This window comes from Pipistrellus hanaki (genome assembly GCF_964339955.1).
Source record: "Pipistrellus hanaki genome assembly, chromosome: 12".
In the NCBI taxonomy this organism is placed as follows: Eukaryota; Metazoa; Chordata; class Mammalia; order Chiroptera; family Vespertilionidae; genus Pipistrellus; species Pipistrellus hanaki.
This window is the reverse complement of record NC_140514.1, coordinates 17,738,036-17,764,871: the sequence shown is the minus strand read 5'-3', so window position 1 is coordinate 17,764,871 and position 26,836 is coordinate 17,738,036. Positions and strand designations below refer to the sequence as shown.

Genomic DNA, 26,836 nt, shown 5'->3' with positions numbered 1-26,836 from the left:
TCATGTACCATGCTAAACCTTTACTAATGAAAGTATTACATATGTCATCTTTCTCCCCCCGATTGACTCGTACCCCGGGCCTTTACCACCTTATTGTCTGTGTCCATGGGTTTATGTATTGAAGTTCTTTGGTTAATCTCTTCCCACCCACACACCCTCCTTCCTTCTGAGATTCCACAGTCAGATCCAGAGACATAGAAGCGTGGAACAATTTGTCTATTAGTTTATTTTGTTCATTAGGTTTCACATATGAGTGAGATCATATGATACTTTCTCTGACTGGCTTATTTCACTTAGCATAATACTCTCCAGATCTATCCATACTGTTTCAAATGTTAAGAGTTCTTTTTTAGAGCTGTGTAGTATTTCATGGTATAAAAATGTACCACAGCTTTTTTATCCACTTATCTGCTGATGGGCACTTGGGCAGTTTCCAAATCTTATTGTAAATTGCACTGCTATGAACATAGGGGTGCACATATTCTTTCTTTTTGGTGTTTCTGGTTTCTTAGAATCTATTCCTAGGAGTGGGATCACTGGGAGTTCTATTTTTAATTTTTTATGGAAACTCAATACTGTTTTCCACAGTGGCTCCACAGTCTGCATTCCCACCAGCAAGGCACTTGGGTCCCCTTTTCTTTTAGACATCTTTATAGCAGATAAATGAGAATTTATTTTCCATATTTTATAGATGAGACTAGAGGCCTGGTGCACGGATTCTTACATAGGTAGGGTCTGGCCAGCCCACTCCGATGGGCCCCAATTACATGCTGCAGTGCATGTAATAGCGACTAGTCATTCTAGTCTTTCCATTGTTTTGGTCGCTTAGCTTATCTATAATAATAAAAACATAATATGCTAATTAGACAGGACATCCTTCCAGATGTCTTTCCTTCTGGACAAAGCCATGGTGGGCAGGGGCTGAGCCCCTTGCATGAATTTTGTGCATTGGGCCTCTAGTATAGATAGATAGATAGATAGATAGATAGATAGATAGATAGATAGCCATTCTGACAAGGTGTTAGGTGGTATCTCATTGTGGTTAAATTTCTGTTTCTCTGACGATCTGTGACTGAGCATCTTTTCATAACTATATATATATATAAAATCCTACATAATAAAAGGCTAATATGCAAATTGACCGAAGGAGGATTATACTTCAATATAATAAAGGCCATATGATACACACTACCAGGGGACAGATGCTCAATGCAGGAGCTGACCCCTGGTGGTTACTGTGCTTCTACAGGAGGAGCACTAAACTAGAAGCCCTGAGTCAGGCTCACAGTTGGAGAGCACAGCACTGGTGGCGGGAGCCTCTCTCCCCTCCGAGGCAGTGCTAAGGATCTCCAACTGATGAGTCCAACCGGAAGGCTGCCGGACTGAGGGATCCCCCAAGTGCACAAATTTATACCGTGGGTCTCTAGTATGTGTATATATGTACATACACATGCTAGACGCCCAGTGCACAAAATTCCTTCACAGGTAGGCTCCCTAGACCTGGCTGGCAACTAGGGCCGATCTGGGCCTTCCTTCCCTGGCTGCCATCCAGGGCCTTCATTCATTCCTTGCTGCCCCCCAGTGGTCAGTGCACATTGTATAGAGCAGTCAAACTTCTGGTTGGTAGAACTCTTAAGGGGACAATTTGCCTATTAGCCTTTTATTATATAGGATATATCAACAGCTTAGGGAGATTCGTTATCCTGAGGTCTCACAGCCAGTATATGGAAAATGGAACTATACTATCACACCAAGATACATTATGTGGGCTACAGTAATTAGGCCTGGCATTTTCAGTAACAATAGTGGTTACCCACAGAGTAGCACAGACTCAGGGTGACCAAATCCATATATAGTAAACCTGGGAAATCTATTAACCCTAAGTCACCTAACTAAAGGAAACCATAATGTAAGATTTTACAGTGGCCTCAGCTTACTAAATATCTCTATGCCAAACAGAGCTGTCAGTTCATAGGAACTGCCAGAGGCCATGCTCATCATCCAGCTGCCTGTTCACCAGGTTGACCAGACTAAGGAGACTTCAATCAAGTCAGTCAGTCAGACTTGTACCTCTTACACCACCAGGTACACATTGGGAACCTTACTTATGCGGATTATTGTGGTGGCAGTTCCAACGTGAAAGGGCAGACCTGCCGGAGCATATAGATTCTGATCCACTTCAGAGACAGCCAGCTCCGAACACTGCCTCCTGGCTCCACGCCCTGCTGGTTGGTTTAGGGCTCTTTTCAGACCATGATTGAAAGGGGGAACAAGTGACCAAGCAATTGAATAGAATAAGCACCATCTCAGACCAGCTTAGAGTTCTTTCAAAGGCTCAAAATGTTTTTGTGAACATCAAAGGATTAGAACCAGGGATTTTAGAAATATTTAGCAAACCCCATGAAGCTTGTGGTCTGATAAAGGAAGTGAAAACATGGATCCTCTCTTGAGTATTTGTGAACATCATACTAAAAAATAATACTCCTCTCTTAAAAACGCCCAGACTGGGATTATTATTTTTTTAGAACATCTGTCAAATTACAGTTTGGAAGGTAAATCAAATAGCACTGTTGGTTTGTGCTCATTCTCTTCTGTCTCGTACTCCCTGGGGGAAAACATCCCTATTACTTTTTCTTTGAATTTAAAATATACCAAAATTTAGGTTCATAATTGGAAAATTAATTCCCAGGGTAAAAATATTCAAGTTACATCAAAATGAATTTGTGTTTTTTGTAGATCTATGGGTCCAAGCCATTTTATACAGGGAGGTGCCCTTGTCCTTATACAGATAATGAAATGAGGTAATTAGTTAATTGTACTCAGTCTGGTTAGGGGAGCTTTAAAAAATACCACTGCTGCCCTGGTGGGTGTGGCTTAGTTGTTTGAGCATAGTCCTTGCACCAAAGGGTTGCTGGTTCAATTCCTACTGAGGGCATAAGCCCAGGTTTTGGCTTGATCCTGGTGGGAGGCATGCTGGAGGCAGCCTATTGATGTTTTTCTCTCTCTCTCTCTCTCTCTCTCAAAATCATGTTAAAGTTTCAAGTTGCCCTGGTGATTCTGATTTGTAGCTGGAGACAAAGACAAGGAGAAGCAGGTGTTCTGAGCTGCCAACAGGAGCTCTCCTAAGCTTTTTATTCACCCCTGTTTTCTTATTTTTAGAAAAGTCATGTCACTGTCTCCATTACTTCTTCACTCTCTTCAGGGACAACTTTTATGGGTAGAAATCTTTTAAGTGTTTTTCCCTTTTTCAGTTTTTACAACCCCTCTCCCAACTAGTCATTGATCTATCCAGCATCCATAATTCCCTGATCTCTTAAACCTCACTTGGAAACCAAAAAAGTACTCTTTTTCATAAGACAGGAAGTGAGGGAATGTGGTTTTCATACTTACTTGGTATCCAACTAAAGACAAAACCTTGTTAAGGTCCCAGTGACAGCAAAAGAATTAATACATAAATAAATAATATTTCCATTTGAATTCTAAAAGAGTAAGACAAGCAGTGCACAGAAGAAAGGAAAGAACCGAGAAAAGAATACATGCCTTAAGCAAAGACTCCTGCCTTTCAGACACTCTAAAAATTAGGACCTTAAAACAAAACATCTCACGACTTGGGTTATACAGAATTTTCAAGATAAAGAATCTCTTTGGTTTTTAAGAACAATTTTATGCTCTATTTTTAAAAGCAGAGGACCATAAAATTATTACATCTTCAAAGGGTGTTAACTCCCCAAAAGTTTAGAATCATTATATCAAATTGGAATTTCTTACCACTTTTGGATTCTCTTGGGATCTGGCTCTGTTGAATGATAAAAATAGCAAATAATATTGAGCACTCAGTAAGTGGCAGCACTATTCTGAGTGCGGTTCTTGTTCACTCATTTCCTTCCAAACCTTATAAAGTAGGTAAGCTTCTTACCTGGCAAGTGGAAGAGCCAGAATTCAGCTAATTTATTGTTCCTCCTCCCTTGGCCTTTCATAGTACGCATTCTGGAACAGGGTTTAAAAAAAAACAAGTAAGCATAGCTTAACTTGAGTGGGAGGACTTTAGAGTTAAGCAGTCCTAGCCCCTACACCAAGCCCACTCAGGTTGTTTTATGAGCAAATGACTACTCTACCTGAAGGCATCGCACTCTCTCCCAGAGAAATCAGCTGCTTTTTACCTCTCCCCAGTTAGCTGTTTCCCTGGGACTCAAAGATCTATTCGTCCCAGAAAGGCTCCCCCCAAAAAAAACTGTGAGCTGTTGGAGCATAGCCTCTATTTCCATGCCTGAATGGTCCTCAACCTTTCTAATGCCGTGACCCTTTAATACAGTTCCTCATGTTGTGGTGACCCCCAATCATAAAATTATTTTCGTTGCTACTTCATAACTGAAATATTGTCGCGACCTACATGTTGAGAACCGCTGCTGAAAAGCCTACGCCATCGGAAAACACATATTTACATCATGATTCATAACAGTAGCAAAATTAGTTATGAAGTAGCAACAAAAATAATTTTATGATTGCGGGTCACCACAACATGAGGAACTGTATTAAAGGATCGCGGCATTAGAAAGGTTGAGAACCACTGAGCAAGCATGTCAAACTCAAGACATATGGCCTGCAGGCCACGAGTTTGACATGTTTGCCTTAGAACTTTGGTCCTCAAACCTACATGTAAATAAGAACCTGAGTCACAAGTTAAAATGAGGAAAAAGATACAGGGATATTCAGAGAGTCTGATTAAATGGCTTGAGGATAGAACCCCAAATCATTTTTCAGCTAGGCTCTGCCAGTATTTCCAATGCTAACTTAATTGGCATTACACACAGTGTTTGAAACATGGTCATCATCGCTGCCATTGTTTATTCCATTGGATGGCTAGCCAATAGGTTTGAAGTAAATAATTTTGCCAACATTTCTTACCTATTTTTAAAGGGTACATGGCTCTGTGCTTTGTTGTTTAATGTCCTAATACTGCCACAAATTCAGCATCTTCAGGTCTAGAGAACTTTCTTCCTAGGATCTTCAAATATTTCATTTAGGTCATTTATTTTTTAAAAGGAGAAGATATTAGCATTAGTCCATTCTAATGAAGCAAGGTTGTCATGGACAAACTCCCACCCAAAAAGAAAAATCACACCCAGATCATACTTGTGAATCGAATCTGGGTGCTGTACAAGTTATAGAAAAAAACAGTAAACAGTAAAACTATGGAAAATCTGACAGATGTTCTGGTCTAAATACCAGGTGTGGAAACCAGAACCTAAACAAGTGAAGTGTCTTGCCCAAGAACATACAAATACCATAGTTAGAAGAGTTAAGAGTGTCTCCTTGATGAGTCTTCTCACTACTGCACCATGAAGCTCTGTATCCTCTACTCCGTCTCTCATGTCAGTAATCACTGAGGCTGGGGGAGGCGAGCATGCCTCCATCAGGTAAAGTCAGTCCATGGGTTCCCGAGCACAAATAACTTGAGAATTAACAGCTAAGAGTCAAGAATAAATCATTTGGGGTGAAACCCTTCCTCTAGATAATCCATAAATGTGTCACCTGCAGGACTATAAGGTGTTTAAGGCTTTGGGTATATGTAGCTATAGAGTTTGAGGAATTCAGGTAATTTTTTTTTCTGGAGGAAAAAAAAGCGTGTTGACATATTCCTGCATACCAACCAGATGATTTGACCAAGGTTATAGATAGTGAACTTGAGACAGGTCTACAGAGAACAGTTGTTCTGTCCTGACTCTGTGATATGATATGTTGTTTAATTCCAACTATACTGCCTCCCAAACATATCTTCCCTGCTCTTGATTTGTAGTCATGGGTACCAAGGAGGCAGGACTATGCAACTAATCTAAAATTGATTAGAATTCAAAATGGCAGTTAAAAGCAAAAATTAGAAATCTGGCCTGAAGCATACTTGCAAGAAATATATACACTAACAGCACAATTAAATACATTTCATTTTTAAATGTCACTACCTTTACAATTATTTAAAGTGTGTTTTTTGGGATACACACACACAACTTAGTTTGTGGAAATCACAGAGAAAATCCGATTTATACATGTTTATATTTAATAGGCCTAATTTAAAATATCACAACCCCTCTGAAACCATGGCAGCAGTTATTTCTCAGGTTTTACTTTGGGGAATGGTGTTTGCCTTGTTCAGCCATAAGCAGCTATGGGCCTAGCATTCAGGGCAGTCCCCAGCATATGGTGTGTGATGGGTTCCTCTATGCACTAAGCAGGGATAGGTGGTAATTTGGGGAGATTTCATTATACTTCATTTGGAAAACAGAGTTGTCTGTGGTGGAGCTAAAGTTAATGGTTTGCATTGGCATGTATTTCTTAAATTTTTTTTTTTTTTGCTTGGCTTTTGAACTGAAAACAGATAAAAGTCCTGATATGTAAATAAAATAAAACATAGGAAAATAAAACCAGCCAGACTGGTTTTATTAAAAGAGGTTCCAAATGTGTTTTATGTATGTTTCAAGGTAGTCACTTTGGCTACTGACCTTTTAGGGAATCTATAGAAAGGCATTCTTTTAGGGAATCCAGAGAGAGGCATTTGCAAGCAGGAAAGTATTATCACAAGAATTCTCATGTGATATTCACAATAAGATATTGAAAAATGGCTTGAGGGAGAGAAAACCTCTACAGGCCCAAGTGGGTCCTCCATTGCAGGCAAAATGACTGGTATGAGTGTTTAAGGACCCAGGAACCTTTCGTTTTATACCTCATGCCCTTCTGGCATTGGCACCCAGGAAGCTAAGGTGTCTGCGTGGAGAGGAGGCACCCAGTGTGCCATGCACCACGGGCCTAAGCAGGTGTGTGCTGTGGAAGTGCCAGGTCGCCTACCCCTGCAGCATGGGAGGGAATGCCCCCACTGATGGCCAACCTAAGGTGCCATCTGTTCACCACCAGCTGGTGCAGCAGCCACATCAGCACAGAATAAACGTCTCAGGTGTCTTCGCAGAGGCTGAGCTGTAAGCTGCTTTCTCCCGCCTTGGCCTCTGTTCTCTTACTTTCCTTGCTCAGCTATCTGTCCTTGAACAAGAAAAGAAATCAGAACAACTTCACCTGAAGCAACTCTGATAACTCTGCAGAGTGAGTGCAGGAGAGCCTAAAGGTAGTCTTGCTTGGCTTCCACTCACCGGCCTCCGCAGTAGTCCTGGTGGAGCTGCAGCTGGGATCTGAATACGAAGCAGCAAATACCTGCAGGGGGTTAGCAGCCTGCCCCACCTTCTTCAGTTTCTTTCCCTAGCAGAGGAGAGGACGGTTTGTGAGAACCTGCTTTCAAGTTCATCAGTGAAAAAGACCAAGAGAAGAATTTAGACTCCCCAGAGGGGTGTGTGGCGTGGAGAGACTGGGCTCTGAAATCAAACAGATTTGGCTTAAAAACCTTTGTTCTATTGACCAACATCCAGTTCAGTGGCATTTCCCAAAATGTAAATAAGGAATACCAACATACATTCCATAGACTAAAACCGTGTTCAGCAAACTGCAGCTCGAGAGCCACATGGGGCTCTTTGGCCCCTTGAGTGTGGCCCTTTCATAAAATACCAAGGCCTGGGCTAGTCAATTTTGAAGAAGTGGCATTAGAAGAAGTTTAAGTTTAAAAGATTTGGCTCTCAAAAGAAATTTCAATCATTGTACAGTTGATATTTGGCTCTGTTGACTAATGCATTTGCCAACCACTGGACTAGGAGGTTTTGAATGAGAATAAACATATAACATGCATATAAGCACAGAGTACTTGCTTCTTTGCAAAACAGCAATTGGAACTTGCTTTCTATCACAAACGGGTCCCAGTGAGTGAGATGAGCCCCCAGGCCAACCAGTTTCCTTTTAGAGAGAATGTGACACTGCACTTCCAGCAGCCTCAATGACCTTCCTGCTCTTTGGAAAGCACAAGAGTCTACAAGCTGATCTGAACTTAGATGCTCCATGTGTCACCCCCATTGGAGATTTACTGAAGGATGGTGGCAAGAGAATAGCCACCAAGGAGAGAAAGTAGCCCAGAGATCATACAACTACTTGCTCAGAGCATACTGGGATCTCAAGAGGACCAGAGATCCCTTGTGGTAATGTCATACCTTCCATGGCTGGCTTTGAAAATCTGAACTCAATTTGACAGTTAACATCTATAATAATAAAAAACATAATACACTAATTATACCCAACGTCCTTTCAGACATCCTTCCAGATATCCTTCCGAACGATTGTCTGGATGAAGCTGGGGCAGCAAGGGAAGCCCGGGTCCCTGGTGCCAGAGCCGGCCACTCGGGGGGAAGACCTGTTCTTGCATGAATTTTGTGCATCGGGCCTCTAGTCTACTATAAAACTAGTGTGTGTGCAAGGTATTTTGCAAAGGTAGCTGAAAGGACTTTGATATCAGTAAGTCGGCAATCGTCTAGAAAAGAAATTGAGCATCTCTAAGCCTAGCATCCTCACGTATAAAGTTTCCTCCACCCATAGAATTATCAATATCAATGCAGTAAAATGGAGTTTGCTCCTGTATTCACAAGGCTCTGGGTAAATGCCAGCCATTGTTATTATTCGTTGTTTCAGTAACTTTCTCTTGAACCTTTACAAATATCTCCTGACCCCTTAACTTTCTCATCTGTAAACTAGAGCTAATAATAAAGTACCTTTTAGTAATACCTCAAGCAGCCATTTTAAAACTTGAGGGACCTAGAACCTGGGCCATGACCGTGCTGAGAAATGCTGCCCTATAAGTTCAGTATCACAACGAGCTGTGGCATCTGTGGTCAAGAACTTGACCAAGCTCACCTGTCACTGCGTCCTTGAGTCCTGGATCCTGTTCTGTCCACACCACGGGGCCTCCAGAGAAGATCACAGCCCGGTTGCCAAGGGGGGGTTGATTTTAGAGTACGCAGCCGAAGCTTCCCACACTCCACAGATGCCTTAAAAAGGCTGAGTGTCATTGCCTCTCTGTTCTTCCTCTACAGACACCTTTGCAAGCAAAGTGGCAGCTACCCAGGACCAGTACGCAGACGCATCCATTGGTAACGTCACCGGCAGCAACGCGGTCAATGTCTTCCTGGGAATCGGCGTGGCCTGGTCCATCGCAGCCATCTACCACGCGGCCAACGGGGAACAGTTCAAAGTGTCCCCCGGCACGCTGGCTTTCTCCGTCACTCTCTTCACCATTTTTGCTTTCATCAATGTGGGGGTGCTGCTGTATCGGCGGAGGCCGGAGATCGGAGGTGAGCTGGGTGGGCCCCGGACTGCCAAGCTCCTCACGTCATCCCTCTTTGTGCTCCTGTGGCTCTTGTACATTTTCTTCTCCTCCCTGGAGGCCTACTGCCACATAAAAGGCTTCTGAAGGAACAATCAGTTATAGTAAATTTATAAATATATATATACATATATACATAAAAAAATATGTACAATGAACAGAGGAAACTGACATTTGTCATGTTCTCTTACCTGCTGATGGAATCCAGCTTCAAGAGCATACTGACTAGGGCTCAAGTGAGAAACCATCACCTCCCATCCCCAGGGGCATCGGCACATGGAACAAGGCGTGGAGGCAGGGGCAGCTCGGCCTCGGGGGGGCTGTGTCCTCTCCAGGTTCCTAAATCCTTAAGTCTTTGCTTTGTTTTCTGTTTTGACCGCTTTTCAGTGAGGGTTGGGAGGTGGTCGGTGTCTGCCTTTTATTCTGTTTTGTTTGTTTGGTTGGGAAGATCGGGGTTCTTGCTTCTCTCATGGGAGGTGATGACCAATCTAAATGCAAATGGAATTTGGTCAACATTTAAGCCATTGGGATGACTCTCCCGTTTCCCCCAACGCTTTACAAGTTATTTTGGATTCAGAAGGGATATGGGCACGGAAGAAGGAGGCAGCCCGTCTTCACCATGTTACTCAACCCCAGCTCAGCTCTGGACCGTGAGCAGAGGTGAAGCTGCCTCTGAGAAGAAGCGTGGGAGCTGGGATGGTTCCAGATGCCGCCTGACATTTAAAGATATGCTGCCTAGCACCCTTGATCAACAGGTACAGGAAGACTGTCGTGCCTAGATCCCTGGAAACACACAAAAATCCTTTACTACTACTCCCTTTAGCTCTGGATTGTCATTGGCAAGGCCCTTCTTCTGGTGTTCCAGCCCAGCTATCCCCCCGGGTCCCCCAGCCCCTCCTCCCGCAAACAGGAAGAACAACTCCATTCGAAACTCACATCATCCTTTTCCATTCGCATCAATCTGTGTCCCATGTTGCCGTTGCCTGGGATGGATCATCTGTTGGTTTTCTTTTCCAAAGCATCCATGGCTTGCACAGTGCTGTTCCAGTCATGACCGAACATTCGCTCCTCCTTCATGTGCCTGTTTGGGAATGTTGTTGTGATACTTGTTACGCAGTGCATGGACGAAAAAACAAAACAAAGCGTTATCTGTATATAGTAGAGCATAGCATACACTGTTCTCCCATTCAGCAACGTTAATTGGACATTGAAAGACATACGTGAGCTTTCTTTTCACCTGTAACGTTTGTGGTGTTATTGAGTTCATGACTAGGGAGACAAGGAGAAAATAGCTTATTGTTCATGGAGCTGCACATTCATTTTTTTTTGAAGAAGCAATAACTGTCACGTGGGACGTGAGAGCAATGGAGAGGACCGCAGGCAAACTACAAAGCATCTTCATGGAATAGTAGCCATGTGGAGCCCGCCAGAGGCCTCTAGAAAACCACGTGTTGGTTCAGGAAGGCCAAGGAGAAGGGTGTGGAGAAGTGGATGCAGGAGGCGTGCCTGGGCTTTGAGAGCCTCCGTTTTCACAGCGCCCTGTCCCTGAAGTATTTATTTCACATCTGCTCTGTCTGGCACAGATGGTAGATAGTGCTGGTTTGTTCGTTTTATTTTTTTTATATATATAAAGGCTATTTTGAGCCCTGTTTCTTTCACCATCCAGACCCCTTTGATTGTACCTGCAGCTCCTGAGTAGGAAAGAGGTCAGGCTGACCAATGGGTCTTTCAAAGTGAGTCTTCTCTACTTACAACTGAGGGGTAAGCAGTTCAAGGAGAAGATGAGTGCCTCCCAGCAGGGCTGCACTGGGAGGTTTTTTTATTCCCTGGAAAGGGAATGGCTCTTTCTATTTCCAAATACCAAAGAGCGTGGCGAAACCCACATTCCAAAGTAGTGAGTCCACTAATGAGGAAAAATGGAACGACGCTGGCCCCCTCTTAGAGACTTCTCTGTCTATAAAGATTCCCAGGATGGAGACACCCCTAGCCCTCTGTACTGATTCAAAGATACTGAAGACATAAAAAATGTTGAGAGCTGTTTTCTCTTTTTCCACTCGGTGATCATGATCATTCATCATTTAGATAAAGATTTGGTGGCTGGATGAATAATTAAATGCTGGGGACCCACTGAGTATGCCAGGAACCATGCTACCACCTGGGGACTAGAGCGTGAACAAAACAGCCCAGATCCTGGCCCTCAGAGGGCTCTCGCAGTTAATGTGATTGCTCTTTCCATGAGTCAAAGTCAACTCAGCCACATAGAAACAGATTTCTATTGCAAGAAAAAAACGATTATGAAACTTTAAAACTAACACATTGAAATTGTGCAAATACAAGCATTCAAATACCTAAATTTGTTGTTTTTTTTTTTTAATTAAGAGAGTATAAAGCATAGGTTAGGAAAAACATCCTCGATGTCCTTGGCCAATCTTGCAGATAGGACATCTTAAACTCATCTTAAACCAAGAAAGGCAATCATGCTATGTTTCATGTCCCAGAGAAGGCCCAGTTAATCCCAGTTTGTATCTTGGCTTGATAACGATACTTTTCTATGCCCTGTACCTCTACAAGTCTCTCTCAGAGACTCATCCCAACCTGTCTTGGCCTAGCACACTGGTGGCCTAACTCCTTTGGGGGCACATGTTAATCCCCTACACCCCCCACACATTTTTTTTTAAGATTTACTAAATGGGAAACTAGCCTAGAAACACCAGGTAAATATTATCAAGGGACATTGAGTTGTTTCAACATTAGAAATATTTTGCACCTATTTTGAGCCATATTTAGAATGTCAAGAAGCCCTTAGCAAATTGTTACAGAAGACTTTTGAGAAATTCTTGCCATTAGTCAATCTCAAAGCTTTGGGGTTTGTTTGCTTTTTAAATTTTTATGTTTTAGGGATATGATGCTGGTTGTTCAGGGTTCATTAATAATTATAGTTGTGTAAAATTATCTTATTTTGTTTGATTATTTTATTTTGTGTGTATTGTGCACAGCTTTAGGGGGAAACGCACTCATTGTGCTGTTCCTTATACATGGTACACGTTATTGACACAGAGAAATAAAGTTTCTAATTCTGACTTAATCACTAGTTATACAGCATATTCTGTATGAAATGTTTGCCTTCTCATTGTCATCTACTTCATTTTTTTGTTTTCATGTTTTAAAGAAATAAAAACCCAAAAGGTATTATTGTGCAAGTGGTATCCTCATCCAAATGAAAGAAAATAGATATACTAGTGTTCAATTCTTGCAAATGTCAACTCTTTGATTATTCAGTGTTTCCTTTTTAACCTCCCAAGAGAGCACAGTATCAGAATATTGTCGGACAGTGTTGAGATAAATGCTGGACAATTTTCCATTTCACTAATTGTTTTCTTACATTAGTTAGTACCACTTTATCTACATCCATTTGGCATCTAAGAACATAAGCTCCCAAACAGTTATACATCAGATCTTTTTTTAGGTATGGAGCATTATATCAAATCAATCAATCCCAATAAAATTGATCACCAGAAATGTGTAACTAGTTGCTTCCCCAATTGCTGTAGTAATCGCTTCACTGGGTCAAAGCATTCTAGCCATTGGTAAAAATCTACTTTAATTGATAAAGGAGTAAAGTATGTAGAAGAGGCATGCCTAAAATCATGCTCATCTTACAGAAAAAGAAAGATGTTATGAGTGGCTTCATCGGCTTTCATTCTCATCTACCTACAAATTTGGGGTAGGGGTAATGGATTGCATTTCTGCTCCTTTTAAGCATTATGTCCTCATCACTTCTGTCCACATTCACTGTCTTCCACCCACCAGATTTCAAGTGTAGAGTGGTCCTTTTGGTATTTTTACCAGCAAGAATAACACAAGAAGGGGAAACAATTGTTAAGTTAGATATTTCATTTTTGGCACTTAATTAGGCCATCGTTAATCACCTCCCCAAGCAGAGAACATTATCTATAGAAGGAGCAACCACTGAGAGGTGGGTTTCCTGAGGGACAGAGTGTGCCTGCTTTCCAGCCAACAGCCATGGTGAGTATCTAGCTTTCTATGACTTCTTCCGTGCCTGCCACAATGTCAGAAAAGGTGCTCTCAGAGGCTCTCCCAGTTTTCAGGATGGTCAAAGGGCCTCTGATTTAAAAATCCCTTCTTATGGAACATTTAAATCAGTGGTCATTGCATAAATTATTTTATTAATTTTAGGAAAAACCATTACTTCAAACAGCAATCTGACTGTTTAGTTAAATCTATGACTGATGTCTTTGCAGGAAGGCTTGACTGCCCAGTATCGCCTAGTCTATCTGTATGTAATCATTGCTGTGCTTCACAGATGCTTAACCTCTTCACCTTTTTTTGGAATCATGCAGTCCTGACCTTTTCCAAAGATCCAGAGAGGTGTCCCCTAGGGAATATGCAATCTTAATCTTTCTTTTCCCTGCTTCCGACCTTTGTAAATTTTCCATAGCTGCTTGCATTATATTCATTATCCTTACTAATGCTCACTCTTACCTCTCAACAATGGGGAAAAGTTCATGGACATGTTTTTCTGAGTGAATCTGTCACAGGAAAAATTCAATATAGTGACATTCCACCTAGAAAACTGTCATTTATAGAAATAATATGCTATGATCTAGTGACTGAGTATACTCTACAGCTACACACTTCAACTGATTGCTGCAAATAATAAAGCCAACATTTTTCCATGTTTCAGGCCCATCTATCTCGCCATCTCTATCAATATATGTAGGTATGGATTGGGGATAAGGACCCTCACATACATCTTCAAAAAATGAAGTAAACACAGAAAAAAAAATATGGCTTCCATGATTCCAAGAAATAGGAGTGGATCAAACGCTTCTCTATATACCAAAGAGAGGAAAATTCACATTGATAATCAAACATACCAAAAGAGAAATTGGTGACCTTCAACGTTACTGAGTCAATTCTGACAATTAATGTAGAGCCTAGCACTCTTCCTTTGTGGACAACAGACAAAGCCATGGAGCCAAATTGAAGAGTTTATTGGGGAAAATTGATTTATAGCCCCTCTGTATTAGAAATTATTTATTCACCTAGAAGATTTTCCAAGACCTTTTCCTTATATTCCCAAGTTGGAACAACCCACTTTTACTTTACAGAAGTATTTTCAGTTGTTAAAGTACTTGTAAACAACTGTTCATATATTCAAATTATTTTGTATTAGGTGCACAGCACAATGGTTAGATAATCATATACTTTAAAAAGAGTTCCCCCTGATACTTCCAGTGCCCAACTGGCACCTTACATAGTTATTACAATATTACTATATTAGGCCCCTGGAAGCCACATGATAGGACAATAGATAAATTCTCTAATGAGATTTTCCTAAAAATGTGATTACAATGACCCATGTTCTAATGTGAAGTTCCCATTCTTTCCAAGTGGAAAGGAACAATTCTATTAAATAACTAAATACATAACCACTTTTCAAAATATTTCACCTAAAAAAGAAACTATGTAAGTTACATAAATATTTAAAAGTTATATGATACACATGTCTAGTTTTGATGAAAATAAATTTCTCTATAGTTTCCTTTCTACCTTTTTATACTCATCTTAACACTAAACTTTGGAAATACTCCCAAGTAGAAATATTTCAAGATTTCACATTCTCATAATGCTCATGTAATTGAGTAACATGGTAAAATAATGATTTGGGTGAGAATTATCTAGTATGTGTTTGATTTGAGTGAGAATTATCTATGTGTTTATCAAGAACATATTTAAAAATGAGAGAATTAGCAAAAAGAAAATGCATCAGTGTCTCATCACAGAATATCTTTGTCTAAGATACTTAAAAGTCATTCCCATTAAGGAAGACGGAGTCCCAGTTTCTACCAACACAGTAAAACATAAACTTTTATTCTCTGATTTTTACATTAAAAACTAAGCTGGGTTTACATAATTTTTTGTTGTTATTGCCAAAACCAAAACTGTGCTTTTGATGTACTTTTTCATATTACTAAGTTATTTTGTGAAATATACCAGACCTCATAAAAATACCTTCAATAATTTTTAAGCCATGAAGTTTCTAAATTTCATAACTTAATACCTTGACAGTTTCATTTATAAACAGCTGATTTCATTTTTAATTGATTTTAGAAAGATAGGGAGAGAGAGGAGAGAGAAACATTGATTTGTTATTCCATTTATTTATGCACATTGTTTGATTCCTGCACTTGTCCTGACCAGGAATCAAACCTGCAACCTTGGCATATTGGGATGATGCTCTAACCAACTGAGATGCCAGGACATGGCTAATTCCATTTTTGATGTTATTGTTTATATATTTAAAATAATACATCAGATGGGATATTGAGCTTGAGACTGGCTCAAATAAACAATAAATCCCAGACAGACCTATCAGTAACTAAAATGCTTCTGAAACACTAGCCTTTTCATTCACAGCAAGTAGAACTATTGTTTTCTAACTTCTACCAAACATGGCCATTTCAGCCGGTGTAAAAACTAACAACAACAAAAAAGATTTGAAATGCTACTTTGAAGATTATTTCTATGAGAATCAGCCAGGGTTTCAGCATTAAATCTCCTCTATCCCACCCTCCCTCAAGCGTGGAGATACAAACATAAATACAAAAATAGGCGATCTATGTCAAGTAACTAGAATTGCATTTTTGGGTGTCTAGGACAGCCCTAAAAGCCCATGTTAGGTTACTGTTCCTTTTTATCAGATCTCCTTTTTAGATGGAAGAAGAGGGACGAAAACACATTCCTGGATTTTTCTTTTTAGCAAAAAATGCAAATACGAAGTTGTTTGAAACTACTTAGAATACTGTTCATTATAGATAGCCTTCTAGAATAGATAAGTAACTTTTAAAGAGAAAGAAATTCATTTTTCTTTCCTTCATTTAGCAAGCATTTCTGATAGAAGGTTTTTAGGACCAATTAGGGCTCCTTTCTGACTTTTCCAATTACTTATCTGCCTTTTCAAAGGTGTTGGAAATATCCTCTCCAGTCAAATCATGGGGGATTAAAAGGATAAGATTTTGTCTTTTCCATGGAAACAGCACCAAGCAGGCCAGCTCCCATACATCAGCTAACATTATCTAAAAATATATTTTGCATGTTGGGAAAAAAGGAATAGGAGTCCCACCCAGTTTCGCCAAAATACCTGATCATCTACTACCAAGTAGCACCTCCACTAGTTGTAGTTTAGCTTAGGTATTTTCAACGGAACCAACTTAACTGCCAAGATTTTGCAAACAAGCAAACTACCCCTTTCAACCATTTAGTATCTGAGATTCCTCCAAGGTAAGGAATGAAGAGCGGGTAGAGAGGGGTTGAAGCCAAGTCACTGAAGCCTGTTAAACCAACTGCCTCATTACATATTGGGCCCCATTTGGGACACTTACTATTGAAAAAATGGACTTTATTTTATTGCAATTTCATAAAAATTGTTCTAGTATTGGATCTAAGCACAGGATAACATCACAGAAAAGCAAAGTTGTTTTTTTTTTTTTTTTAATTAGCTAAAACTATTAAAATGTGCAAGAAAATATTTCTTTACTGTCTCAGTCTAAAACTAAGAACAGGTTTTTGCTGTCATTGGTAATCTTATAGGAAATTTGAAACTATATTTCTTTGGAACCAATGATGCTACAGTTAATATACAGTTATTAAAATATTCTGGATAATCTCAGGTTGTTCTCACAGATTCTGCATAGATTTACTTTAAAAAAATTTAAAAAGAGCTTTCTCAGCAGATGGATTGGGAATTTTCCCAACTGTCTCATTTTGTCGAGAAGTGAGTCTAGTACCCATAGAAGCTACAAGCAGAAGACTCATTAGAAGCGATGAGCATCAGCAACTCTGCCTCTAGTCCCCTTTTCCTGCTTTTGACTTAATCCCTGTGCACATCTTGCAGAAGCTACTGCAGATAGTGAGAGAAAGCCAAAAGGAGAAGAGTTATCCTCCCTGCTCATCAACTTAAAAAAGGTGTTTAAACTTTTAAACTTTAAGTGCAAACTAAAGAGAGATGATTTAAATACCAAACTGAAGCAAAAAAAAATGCACTTTTGAAAGCTATAAAGAAAATGCATGTGAGTTATTGAGGTATGGGATGTCCTAACAGCAGTGCTCAACACTGCCCTTCCCCCATTCCATTCATACAGTACCTAGAAGCAAGCAAGCAGTTGCCCAAGGGAGACAGATCACGATTCGTTCAGTTACTAGATAGGGTCAAGGACTAGGCAAAATATTATAGATGGGGCCAACCCTAGGCCTCAAGCCAGACCATCACCCTTGCGCACTCTGATAGATATGGTCTGTGAACATGGGGAACAATACCAGAATTCTTCCCCCACCCCCCACCACCACTTGATATGAATATTACCTAGTCATTTTTTTTTATTTTTTATTTTTTGGCTCTGAGCAAGGTTATTTTGTTTGATTCAAACCTTTCCAAACAGAGTCTTGCAGCTCAATCACATGCTATTGCCTGCAATGGAGAGTGAATCTTCAAACTGGTTGCCATGGAACCAGTTTTTGAAAACACTGAGAAAGCAGCATAGCCAAGTGGGTTGGATCTAGCAAGAAATATACACTTGGATTTTTTTTTCCTTCTTGGACAATGCTCTGATACTCCAGTTCTAAAAGGGATTTCCTTAATAAATTGAAAATAATTGCTTTGTCGCTGTTTAAAATCAATCCATACTCTCTAAAAAGCTTGAAGCTTCCACTGACTGAAATGAGATCCACGGGTAGTACTAGAATGCCTTTACCCAAAGACATGATTTGTCTTGTGAAGAAACCAGAATTGGTTTGGGCCTCTTTAAAGCAACAGACAAAGTACTTCTTAACGTTGGAAAAAATGAAGAGGGTTCAGCACAGGTTCCCGGGTTACAGAGGACAGGGCTTCTGACAAGATCTCTCAATGCTCTGCTCTTCCCTGTGAGTGTGTATCTGTCCTGGTTCCATGGGGAACACTTCCTTGCCCTCATTCAGTGGTAGGACACTGCCATAGCCCAAGTTCCACCATCTGTCCCCTAATTCTCCCAGGAGAAACAGCCATTCCAGAGCTTGTTATGGAAAAGAAGACAAGGAGAAATGGACAGGTATCTCATTGGTTGCTCCAAAAGCTTTGTAACACAGACCATTCTGATTCTCTCCATATTAACACTGTACTCCTCCCCCCCCCCTTTTTTTTAAAGTGACAGTAACTCAGGAAAAAGAGTTGAGTAAATATCTCCAACTATCAATCAAAAGTCAGACATTGCTTTGCAGGCAGGACCTTAAAAGCCACTTCACCTTCCTGCACAGTCTCTGCAAATCCATAAGGGCTGAAAGTGTTTGGACAGGGCTCATCAATTAAAGTTCAGGTCTGGATACTGGAGCTAGATAAACATCAACTGGAAAATTAGCCTGAAAGAAGTTCAACCAAAGAGGGCTGAAAATTAGTCAATTTAGCAAGTCTGCCTGCCAGGATCATTGACTCGCTTTATATGCAATTAAAACTTGTAAAAACATCTACACAGTCAAGGCAGTGGAGCAATTTTTAAATCAAGTGTGAGAGTTTATTGCATTTTTTTCAATCATCCAATTTCGTAAACCTCAAACATTTACTTTGTGCAGAGTATTAAACCAGGCACCCTAGGATAGCATTAGGGATTCAAGACAAAAGTAACTTCAAGAAAACTAACACTAGCCCTGAATTTAGTCAGGAAGTGGCCGGTTATGATACGCTAATTAAATTAACCTCCCATTTTTGGTCTAGAGACATTTTATCAATCCGAGACTGCTTCATGGAGCCATTCTTAAACCTACCAAGTAACTTGCTTTTAGTAGAAATAGAAATTTCCAGAACTTCACATTCTGCCTTTCACCAATGAGATAAATGAACTCTGACTCAACCAATACATCTAAAATCTACAAGGAGCCGAAGACTGTGTGAGGTCTTTTATTTAACATTGTCGGCAAAAACGTGTTCCAAAGATTACTTGCCTCTTCAATACTGAATATATTTTTCGTTGAGCATTACTAATAATTCATTAATTCTTAACTCTGCCTGTTGCTCCTTTGGCGGTGGGGGACCTGGCTATATTTCAGGGAGTGGCAACCCCAGCTGTTACATTTTAACAGCCCACTGGAGGAGGAGGCCTCAATCCCAGTGTGGAGAGGTATACAGTGTTCTTTTCATTTTAACCTCCAAGAGTCACCAGAGAGGAGACCCCAAGTCTTTCCTCTTGTGAAAAAATCAATATGTAATTGCTTTAGGGGGTTGAGTCTTTAGCTCTTGCTAGACTTGAATTGGCTCGTCATTACATGGAGAGACATCGCCTGTCGCTGCGTTTTCCGGCACCCACCGGGCCCTGCATGATCCGTGGCTCCCTGTTATCATCCACTGGGTGTGGCTTGAAGGTGCTTTATGTGGTGAGCCAGTCCTTCTTTATAGAACTTCATTACCAGTGCAAATATCAAAGCCAATGCAACCACACTAAGTCTGGCATGAATTTAAAGATTTGTTTCGCTTAAATAAATGCTTTGTGTGCTGCAGGCAAAAAATGCCCTCGGCTAAAGGAATTAAAGTCTCTCCCTTTGGGGGTTGCCCACAATAGCACATTTAATAAGCTTGGAATGGGTTCCCTATCAGCGACCTCCATAAAGCTAAGCCCGCCATTCTTCTAAATGTGCGGAACTTCACACAGTTTCCCAGGAGAAATCCTCTTTTCTTTTCCACTCTTTGTTCTTAATGACAATGATTTAGGAGAAAGAGGCCGACAGAAAAGCGGCAGCAGTTAAAAGCGTGTGAATGCAAACAGGATGTGCAGAAAGGACAGGGCAGAAAGGCATTTAAAGCTACAAGCATTCTAAGGGAAGATGGAAGAAGAGTTGCATCACTACCGATTCAGCTGTCTTTTAAACACTTCCCCTGTCACGGAGAAAGTGACCACTGCTCAAAAAGATTTCACAAAAAGACTTAAACCCCAGCCCTAGCAATCATCTGGTTTGCCACAGGCCAGATGCCCCATTAGCGATCTGAAATTGCACACAGTCGCAGAAATGACCGAGAGGATGGAGACATTGCCATGGCAAAAGGAAAGAAAACACAAAAGCAACCATGTTGAACTCTGCTTCTATAAGCAAAGAATGTTTCAGTGGAACAAGTGTAAGCTTTCTCTTGAAGGAATCCCAGTTAGGATGTCATTGAAAATGGCCAAACCGTTTCAACATCTCAGCAGTGAGACATTCCAGTTTTATGAGCTCGGAGGCACAAAGCCAAATTTGTCAGGGGGAAAGGTAAACAAAAAGTCCCAGCATTACGACAAATAAAGTGATCTTGGGAGCTTCCCTCTTGAGAGAGAACATTAAAATAGATATTTTTATTATAACTATCATAATTTCTATGACTTCCACATAGGGATAAAATGACTTTTCCTCCTCTCATAAATCGTTATATATTGATAGAACTGCTATTTAGTTGCGGTGGGCATCATCATTATATATTTCAATAAGTTCCTTCATGTTAAATTGGAGCCCCATTTCACGTTTAAATAGGAAATGCTAAATTAGAGAGGTAGTTTTTCTGTCCTTTTTTTTAAAAAAAAAACACACAAATCACCATAAGCGTTTTCTAGAGATGAATGCCTTAAGCCATCCTGGTCACTGTCAATCATCCAGAAGTGCTGGTTTAAGGCAAAGAACCCAAGGCCAGATGGAGCCTGTCTTCTGCGCAGGCTGTTGCTCGTTCACACAAACTCATCCCTCCTTTTCCTCAACTCCCGTGCCCATCCCACCTGCTCTTTGTTTGCTCAACCACACAAACAGCAATCTCTAACCGCAAGGCGTGTACTGACAGCTTGTTCAACCTAATTCCTCCTCAAGTGAATGTTGTGCATTGCCCTTGATGTTCTTGCCCTTGATGTAGTAGGTTCTTGCCTCTGAGGTACTTTAAAAGAGGGTTTTACTAGAAAAATCTCAACAAACCTTTGTCTGTGTTAAGTGAGGAAACTGGACAAATACGGCTATGGACTATCCTGGGGTAATAGGAAGGATATCACCCTTTGAAGCAAGAGAGAAGTTCAATGGTATTATAAAATAATACTCTGAAGGAGTAGCTGTTCAGCAAGCATGTCACACTCAAAGGCTACCACGGACCACAGGATTGATATGCTTGCTGTGCAGTCTTCCACCAATAGCTTTAGAAGGACTCAAATCGAATAACAGAAAAAATCATATTCCCCTCAGAGGAAGGTCAAGGTTGGAGCATGAGTTGGAGTCATATTTCACTTACAGGTTTGCTGTATGCGTTGATAGGATACTTAGACTTCTGAACCTCTAGATTCTCTATAATTAAACTAGCACCAATTGAATTATCTACATGATAAGACCATGGGGGTGGAGGGAGGGGAAACCTAATACTGACTTTCACATTCTACATGGAAAAGTTCTGACCTGGGTGATTGGGAAACTATAGTGCGCTTTATAAGCTACTAAAAGGATTCTTAATTCAGGATCCCTGGCAAAGCAGCATCAGCAACAACTGTGAAATATGATAATATGCAAATTTTCTGCTTGCACCTGAGGCTCAGCCCTGACCCCATGAATCAGAAATTCTGGGAGTGGGTCCAGCGGTGTGGGTTTTAACAAGCCCTTGCAATGATTCTGGTGTATGTTCAAGTTTGAGAACTAACCAGTGCTCTGAAGTGGTCAGGAAAGACTCATGTCACCCACAGTTTAACTCTGCTTCTTCACAGGAAACACTTAAAAGTTTAAATGGAAGGTTCCATCTAGGCCCAACACATTTTGATTTATGGACAGAAATGCCCAGCATTTGGACTGACAATATAATTTGAAGGAAAATTAATCCTTACAAATATTTCTTACTGGATAAAAGACGGGCTCTCCAATCAGACAGATTTCAATCAGATTGTCTAGTTCTTTTTAAAAACCAACAGGGCATGACTTTGGAAACCTTTCTCTTAATTGATTAGCTCTGGAGCATTTGCCTCAATGCTAAACCATTGTGTGGCAGCACTGAGTTCTCTTCAATTACCCTGGTTTGAAGAGTGGGTATGGACTGACTGAGCTAAAATGAGTACTAGTTTTAGAGGATAATTTCAAAAGTTCCCATGGCTTATGGAATCTGGAAACCTCAGACAATGTAGATATCCGTCCCAAGACGGCTGGGAGCCCTGTTGAGGTTCATTTGAAATTGGTACAGAACCAGAGAAGAGAACCAGTAAGTGACTTGACTTACACAAATGGCTTAGGAAAGGGCATTTAAGACTGTGTTATGTGTGTGTGCACTTGCTTCCTTAAATCTAACCTGAAAATATCACATGTACAGGTACTTTAAAATATCTCTATGTATTTTCATGCTTCCTAATTCAGAGTTTGCAAAAAGAGGCCTAAAGTGGAAGCTCAATAACAACGTCCTGAAGAAAAATGCTAAAACTGTACCTCTATGTCTCCCTTAGAAGGAACCAACCTTGTTAGATATTGTTAGAATGACTGCTCGTTTTCAGGAATTACTAGAAAAGAATAACCATAATTGTACCATAATATGTTCTACCTGCCTTTCTATAGAGTCTGTGTTCCTCTCCTGCTGCTGGTCAAAGTTGCAGCTTTGGGGTGTCTGTTTCCTGTCTCTGAGAGCATTTCCTCATTGGCTTTCCTTGCACTGCTCTATTTTTCTCTCACACCCCTGCTCACCAAATAGCTCCTGCGAAAGCACAGTCCCTCCTTCCTCTGTCTCCACCATGTGTCCATCTCCATTTGCATGCTCTTTCACTCAATGTTAATGCCTCCCTAAGAAGAAACTTAGAACAATCACCAATGTCAAGGTGCTTTGGCGATGGAAGTACACCTTTGCAGGGGGGGGGGGTTGGATGAGATTGACTGGGATTCAGATACAGAGCCTTGACCTCCTTCCAGAACTTTGTGGTCCACAGTGAGTTGTTTTATTCTTTCAAGCCCAAGGCAAAGTTACAGCCCACAATCTCAGAAAGCTTAGCAAATCTACCCTTATTGATGGTACACTGAAAATGTCTTGATGGTGAAGGTAACAGGTGATTATTTTTGATCTCCCAACAGCTTTGCCTTTCAGAGCCCTTCATGGTGATTTTCATATGTCAGTGGTGCAATTCAACACTTTTCTAATAAGCCATAATAATAATAGTTGGCACAACTGTTAATGCAACAGGGACTTCCCTGGGTTCCATTGATTCATTGTCAACAGCAGAAAGCTTACACTGAGGAGACATTTGTAGCTTCCTAGACAAATGCAAGAGAAGGAACTAGCATACTGTATACACCGTATAGCTGCACAGAACACTGCTCTGTATCACTGTGGGTGTTCTGTGGGGGCAGGGGAGAAGAAAGAATTCAGATAGAAAACAGATTTTGACTTTCTCACCTTTCATGGTTATGATGGCGACCTGTTCCCACTGAATAAGCTTGGTGGACACTTTTGAGAGTAAACTGAACTCATTCTGAGCCAGCACAACAGACATTTCATAATAAAGAAAAGGGTGGCCGATCACTGTGCCAGAATCCCCCTCTGCCTAAGAGGTGATAATGAATTTCCTGCACTGGACACACATACCCAAAAGAACAATCTGTTCACATCCTATGTGCACAGTTTAAAGGAGCCATCACAAATGACCTTCAAAGACAGAGACAGAAAGAGTGGAAAGAAGAGAGGTCAAAATGGAGAGGAGATGTTACCTTGAAAAAATGAAGTTAGCATTTCTAATGTTCCTCCACTTGATGTTCACATGTCTAAAGCTACTTTCTAAATAACTTCACCGTACTTTGAAATTCCCGAGTAGTGGTGTGTCAGTGATACATTGGAATTCTTAACTGAGTTTTTCAGTTTTTATGCTTTCATGCCAATGAATGTAATCTCTAACATTCACCATTTTAAGCATACACACACACACACACACACACACACGTAAAGGCATATGCATCATATATTACTCATTTTGTGAGAAACACATGTAAAATAATAAAAAAAAATATTCCGGTGGATCCTTTTAGTGTGTTTCAGTGATAACATTTTGTGGGGAACAAAAATTTCTAAGGTATTTGCTGACCATATTGTTAAAATTATGATCTTAAGCAACACTGTTAGACATGTGTGTGTATAGTTTCTTCTCCAGTATCAGTGAACCAATACATGTTGAATATAATTTTCAAAAAGAATGTGTGCTACACTTACATATTTTTATATCTGTGGTGTTTTCCTATTAACCTATAATAGTGAACAAGTGACCATTCAGTTGGTTTCATCCAAAAGGGAAATGGCCTCCATGAAATGTTAAAGTGGGGGAAGTTATTTACAAAGTCTTCTGCCAAAGACAATTGTTTAATGATCTGTAAAATGTAGATTAACTGCTTTCGTTATGAATGTGATTGTAAGAAATGCTCGACTCTATCATCCTCTATCTTTTGAAAAAAAATCAGTATTTTGTATTTCTAAGGACCAAGGAAAATATTTTCAATCCAGGGTAATACACAGACACCTTGGAAATGAGAGTTAAAGGACTTGGAATTCTTGTCTAGTTTTATGCAGTTGACCCAACATCCTATGGTAAATTTACCAGGCACTTCATAAAGAAAATATAATTTTCCTATAATTCTCCTACTGTGCTAAATTACATTTGGGCATTTCAGCTAATCTTTTCAAATGAAAGCCACCACATTACTGACAGATCTTGTCTAACATGGAAGGCATTAAATACATTCCTTTTCAAGTACCTTGAGCAAATCGAGATTACCATCAAATCATTTTCCTTCCTAGCCACCCCATACGTTAGCTCAGAGGGCTAACAATGTTGAATGGGAGGCTAACAGACCATGTACACCAAGGACATTTAATGTGTGCAGTTAGCAAGACCTAGCCATTTAAAAACTATATTCAGATGTTTTGTAAATAAAATTTTTGATTCTTATAGTTTTGTTCAAATTGCTTTTAAAATAATTAGATTTGATTTACATTTTTAAAATAATCTAAGTTTGATGTTGCTTTATTGACTATGTGGTTCAACATAACTCAGCCATATTCCTTTGGGAAAACATCAATCTTATTGACTTTCTTGGCATGAGCCAGATAGATATTCATGGTTTCTTTAAAGACTCTGTATGAGACCAAAAGAGAAAAACAAAACAAAACAAAACAAAGAAAAAAAAACAACACCAAAATGAAATGTTAGTAAAAAATTAGAAGCCAATTGTATAAAATGTATTTTTAAAATCTTAAGAAATATGTGATTTACACTGCCTGTTAATCTAGTCTCTTTGTGAAATAACCACAGCATAATATTTGTTAAGTTCTGAAACACCAAATATTTGTGATGTTTGTATAGCACCATTGTTATAATATGTGATTTCAAACGGGAAGCATCTTTGTTGTAATCATGTGAGCCCACAGAGGAATCAATTCCTGCTGTTCTGTGCAACCAGCTCTCAGAATTCAGATTTCTTGCAGCTGCTGTATCACCAATAAATGAGAATTACTTGTGAAAAACAATTTTTAAAGAATTGAGTTTATGATCACTGTGCATTTTCCTAATGAATTAATTTCGAGAGTTTTATTTTTTACCAAAAATGCTCTCTCTCTCTCTCAGTCAGTAAATACAACTGCTGATTTCAACCACATTATCACTTCAGTGGTTTCTATATTCTTAATCTAACTACCAAAAACTGGAAGCTTACTGCAAGGTATGTCCTAATACATGTACAATAAATGACTTTTCCTGCATGCTGCCTGGGATATGTTGTAATTTGAAGTGTCTTAGCAAAAAAAAAAAAAATTATATATTTCACAATCCCAAATTGAAATGGCAATATTTCTCATGTGTATAATCAATGGTATGTTAATATCAAAATCAGAAGCACTGTCTGTCATACATGTATGTTATATGTGATGTTTAACTTGTTAAACTGTAATCCACGAAATGTTCATTGCTTGAACTATTAATTCTGTACAAGTCATTGTCTTAACTGTTTTCCTAATCTTACCATATTTCCTAACACTGAAATATAAATGTTTGTATATTAGTCACTCACTTTTTATGGCTTTTTATGTATATTCAGTGTGACTCCGTTAACCAACCCAAAAGAAAATCAAAGCTTTCTCCTGTCATAGTCCAGTCCAGGCTCAGGGACATTTTAGTTATGGCAACAATTCATTCATTCATCAAATAAACATGGACTGAGTATCTACTGTAAATCAGGTTCTATATAAAATATTGGGAGAATTCTTGAGAGCCAAAGTAATCATAGACTCATAACTCCCTGTGAGGATTTCTGAGCTCTCCCTAAAGCATTCTTCTGTGACTTCCGTGGAATTCAGACATTATTTTGTTTCTTCTTTGTTACAACAAAGACAAAAATTATCCAAGAAGAATCTTGGATTAAGTAAAGTACACTTGGCCAAGGAAAATGCAACCATCCTTCACAGTTCTGTCTTAACATCAAATTTAAAAATAAATTAAAATAGTGTTAGAGATTGGACCCTAACTCTGGAAGAAACACATATTGGAACCCATCTTGAAAACTGTGTCTTGTGTCTGTTTTACAACATTAATTATACAG

At 39.8% G+C, this 26,836-nt stretch overlaps 1 protein-coding gene across 7 annotated transcripts in view; it reads left to right on the top strand.

The window, feature by feature from the left end:
• Positions 1–26,303, top strand: part of SLC8A1 (solute carrier family 8 member A1) — a 306,592-nt gene extending 280,289 nt beyond the window's left edge. For all 7 annotated transcript variants that reach the window (XM_084901481.1, XM_084901479.1, XM_084901478.1 and 4 more), the window contains one exon: positions 8,955–26,303. In XM_084901481.1, the coding sequence (XP_084757607.1) occupies positions 8,955–9,331 (377 nt within the window). In that variant the 3' untranslated portion in view covers positions 9,332–26,303. The remainder of the gene's footprint in view (positions 1–8,954) is intronic.
• The last annotated feature ends 533 nt before the right edge of the window (positions 26,304–26,836 follow it).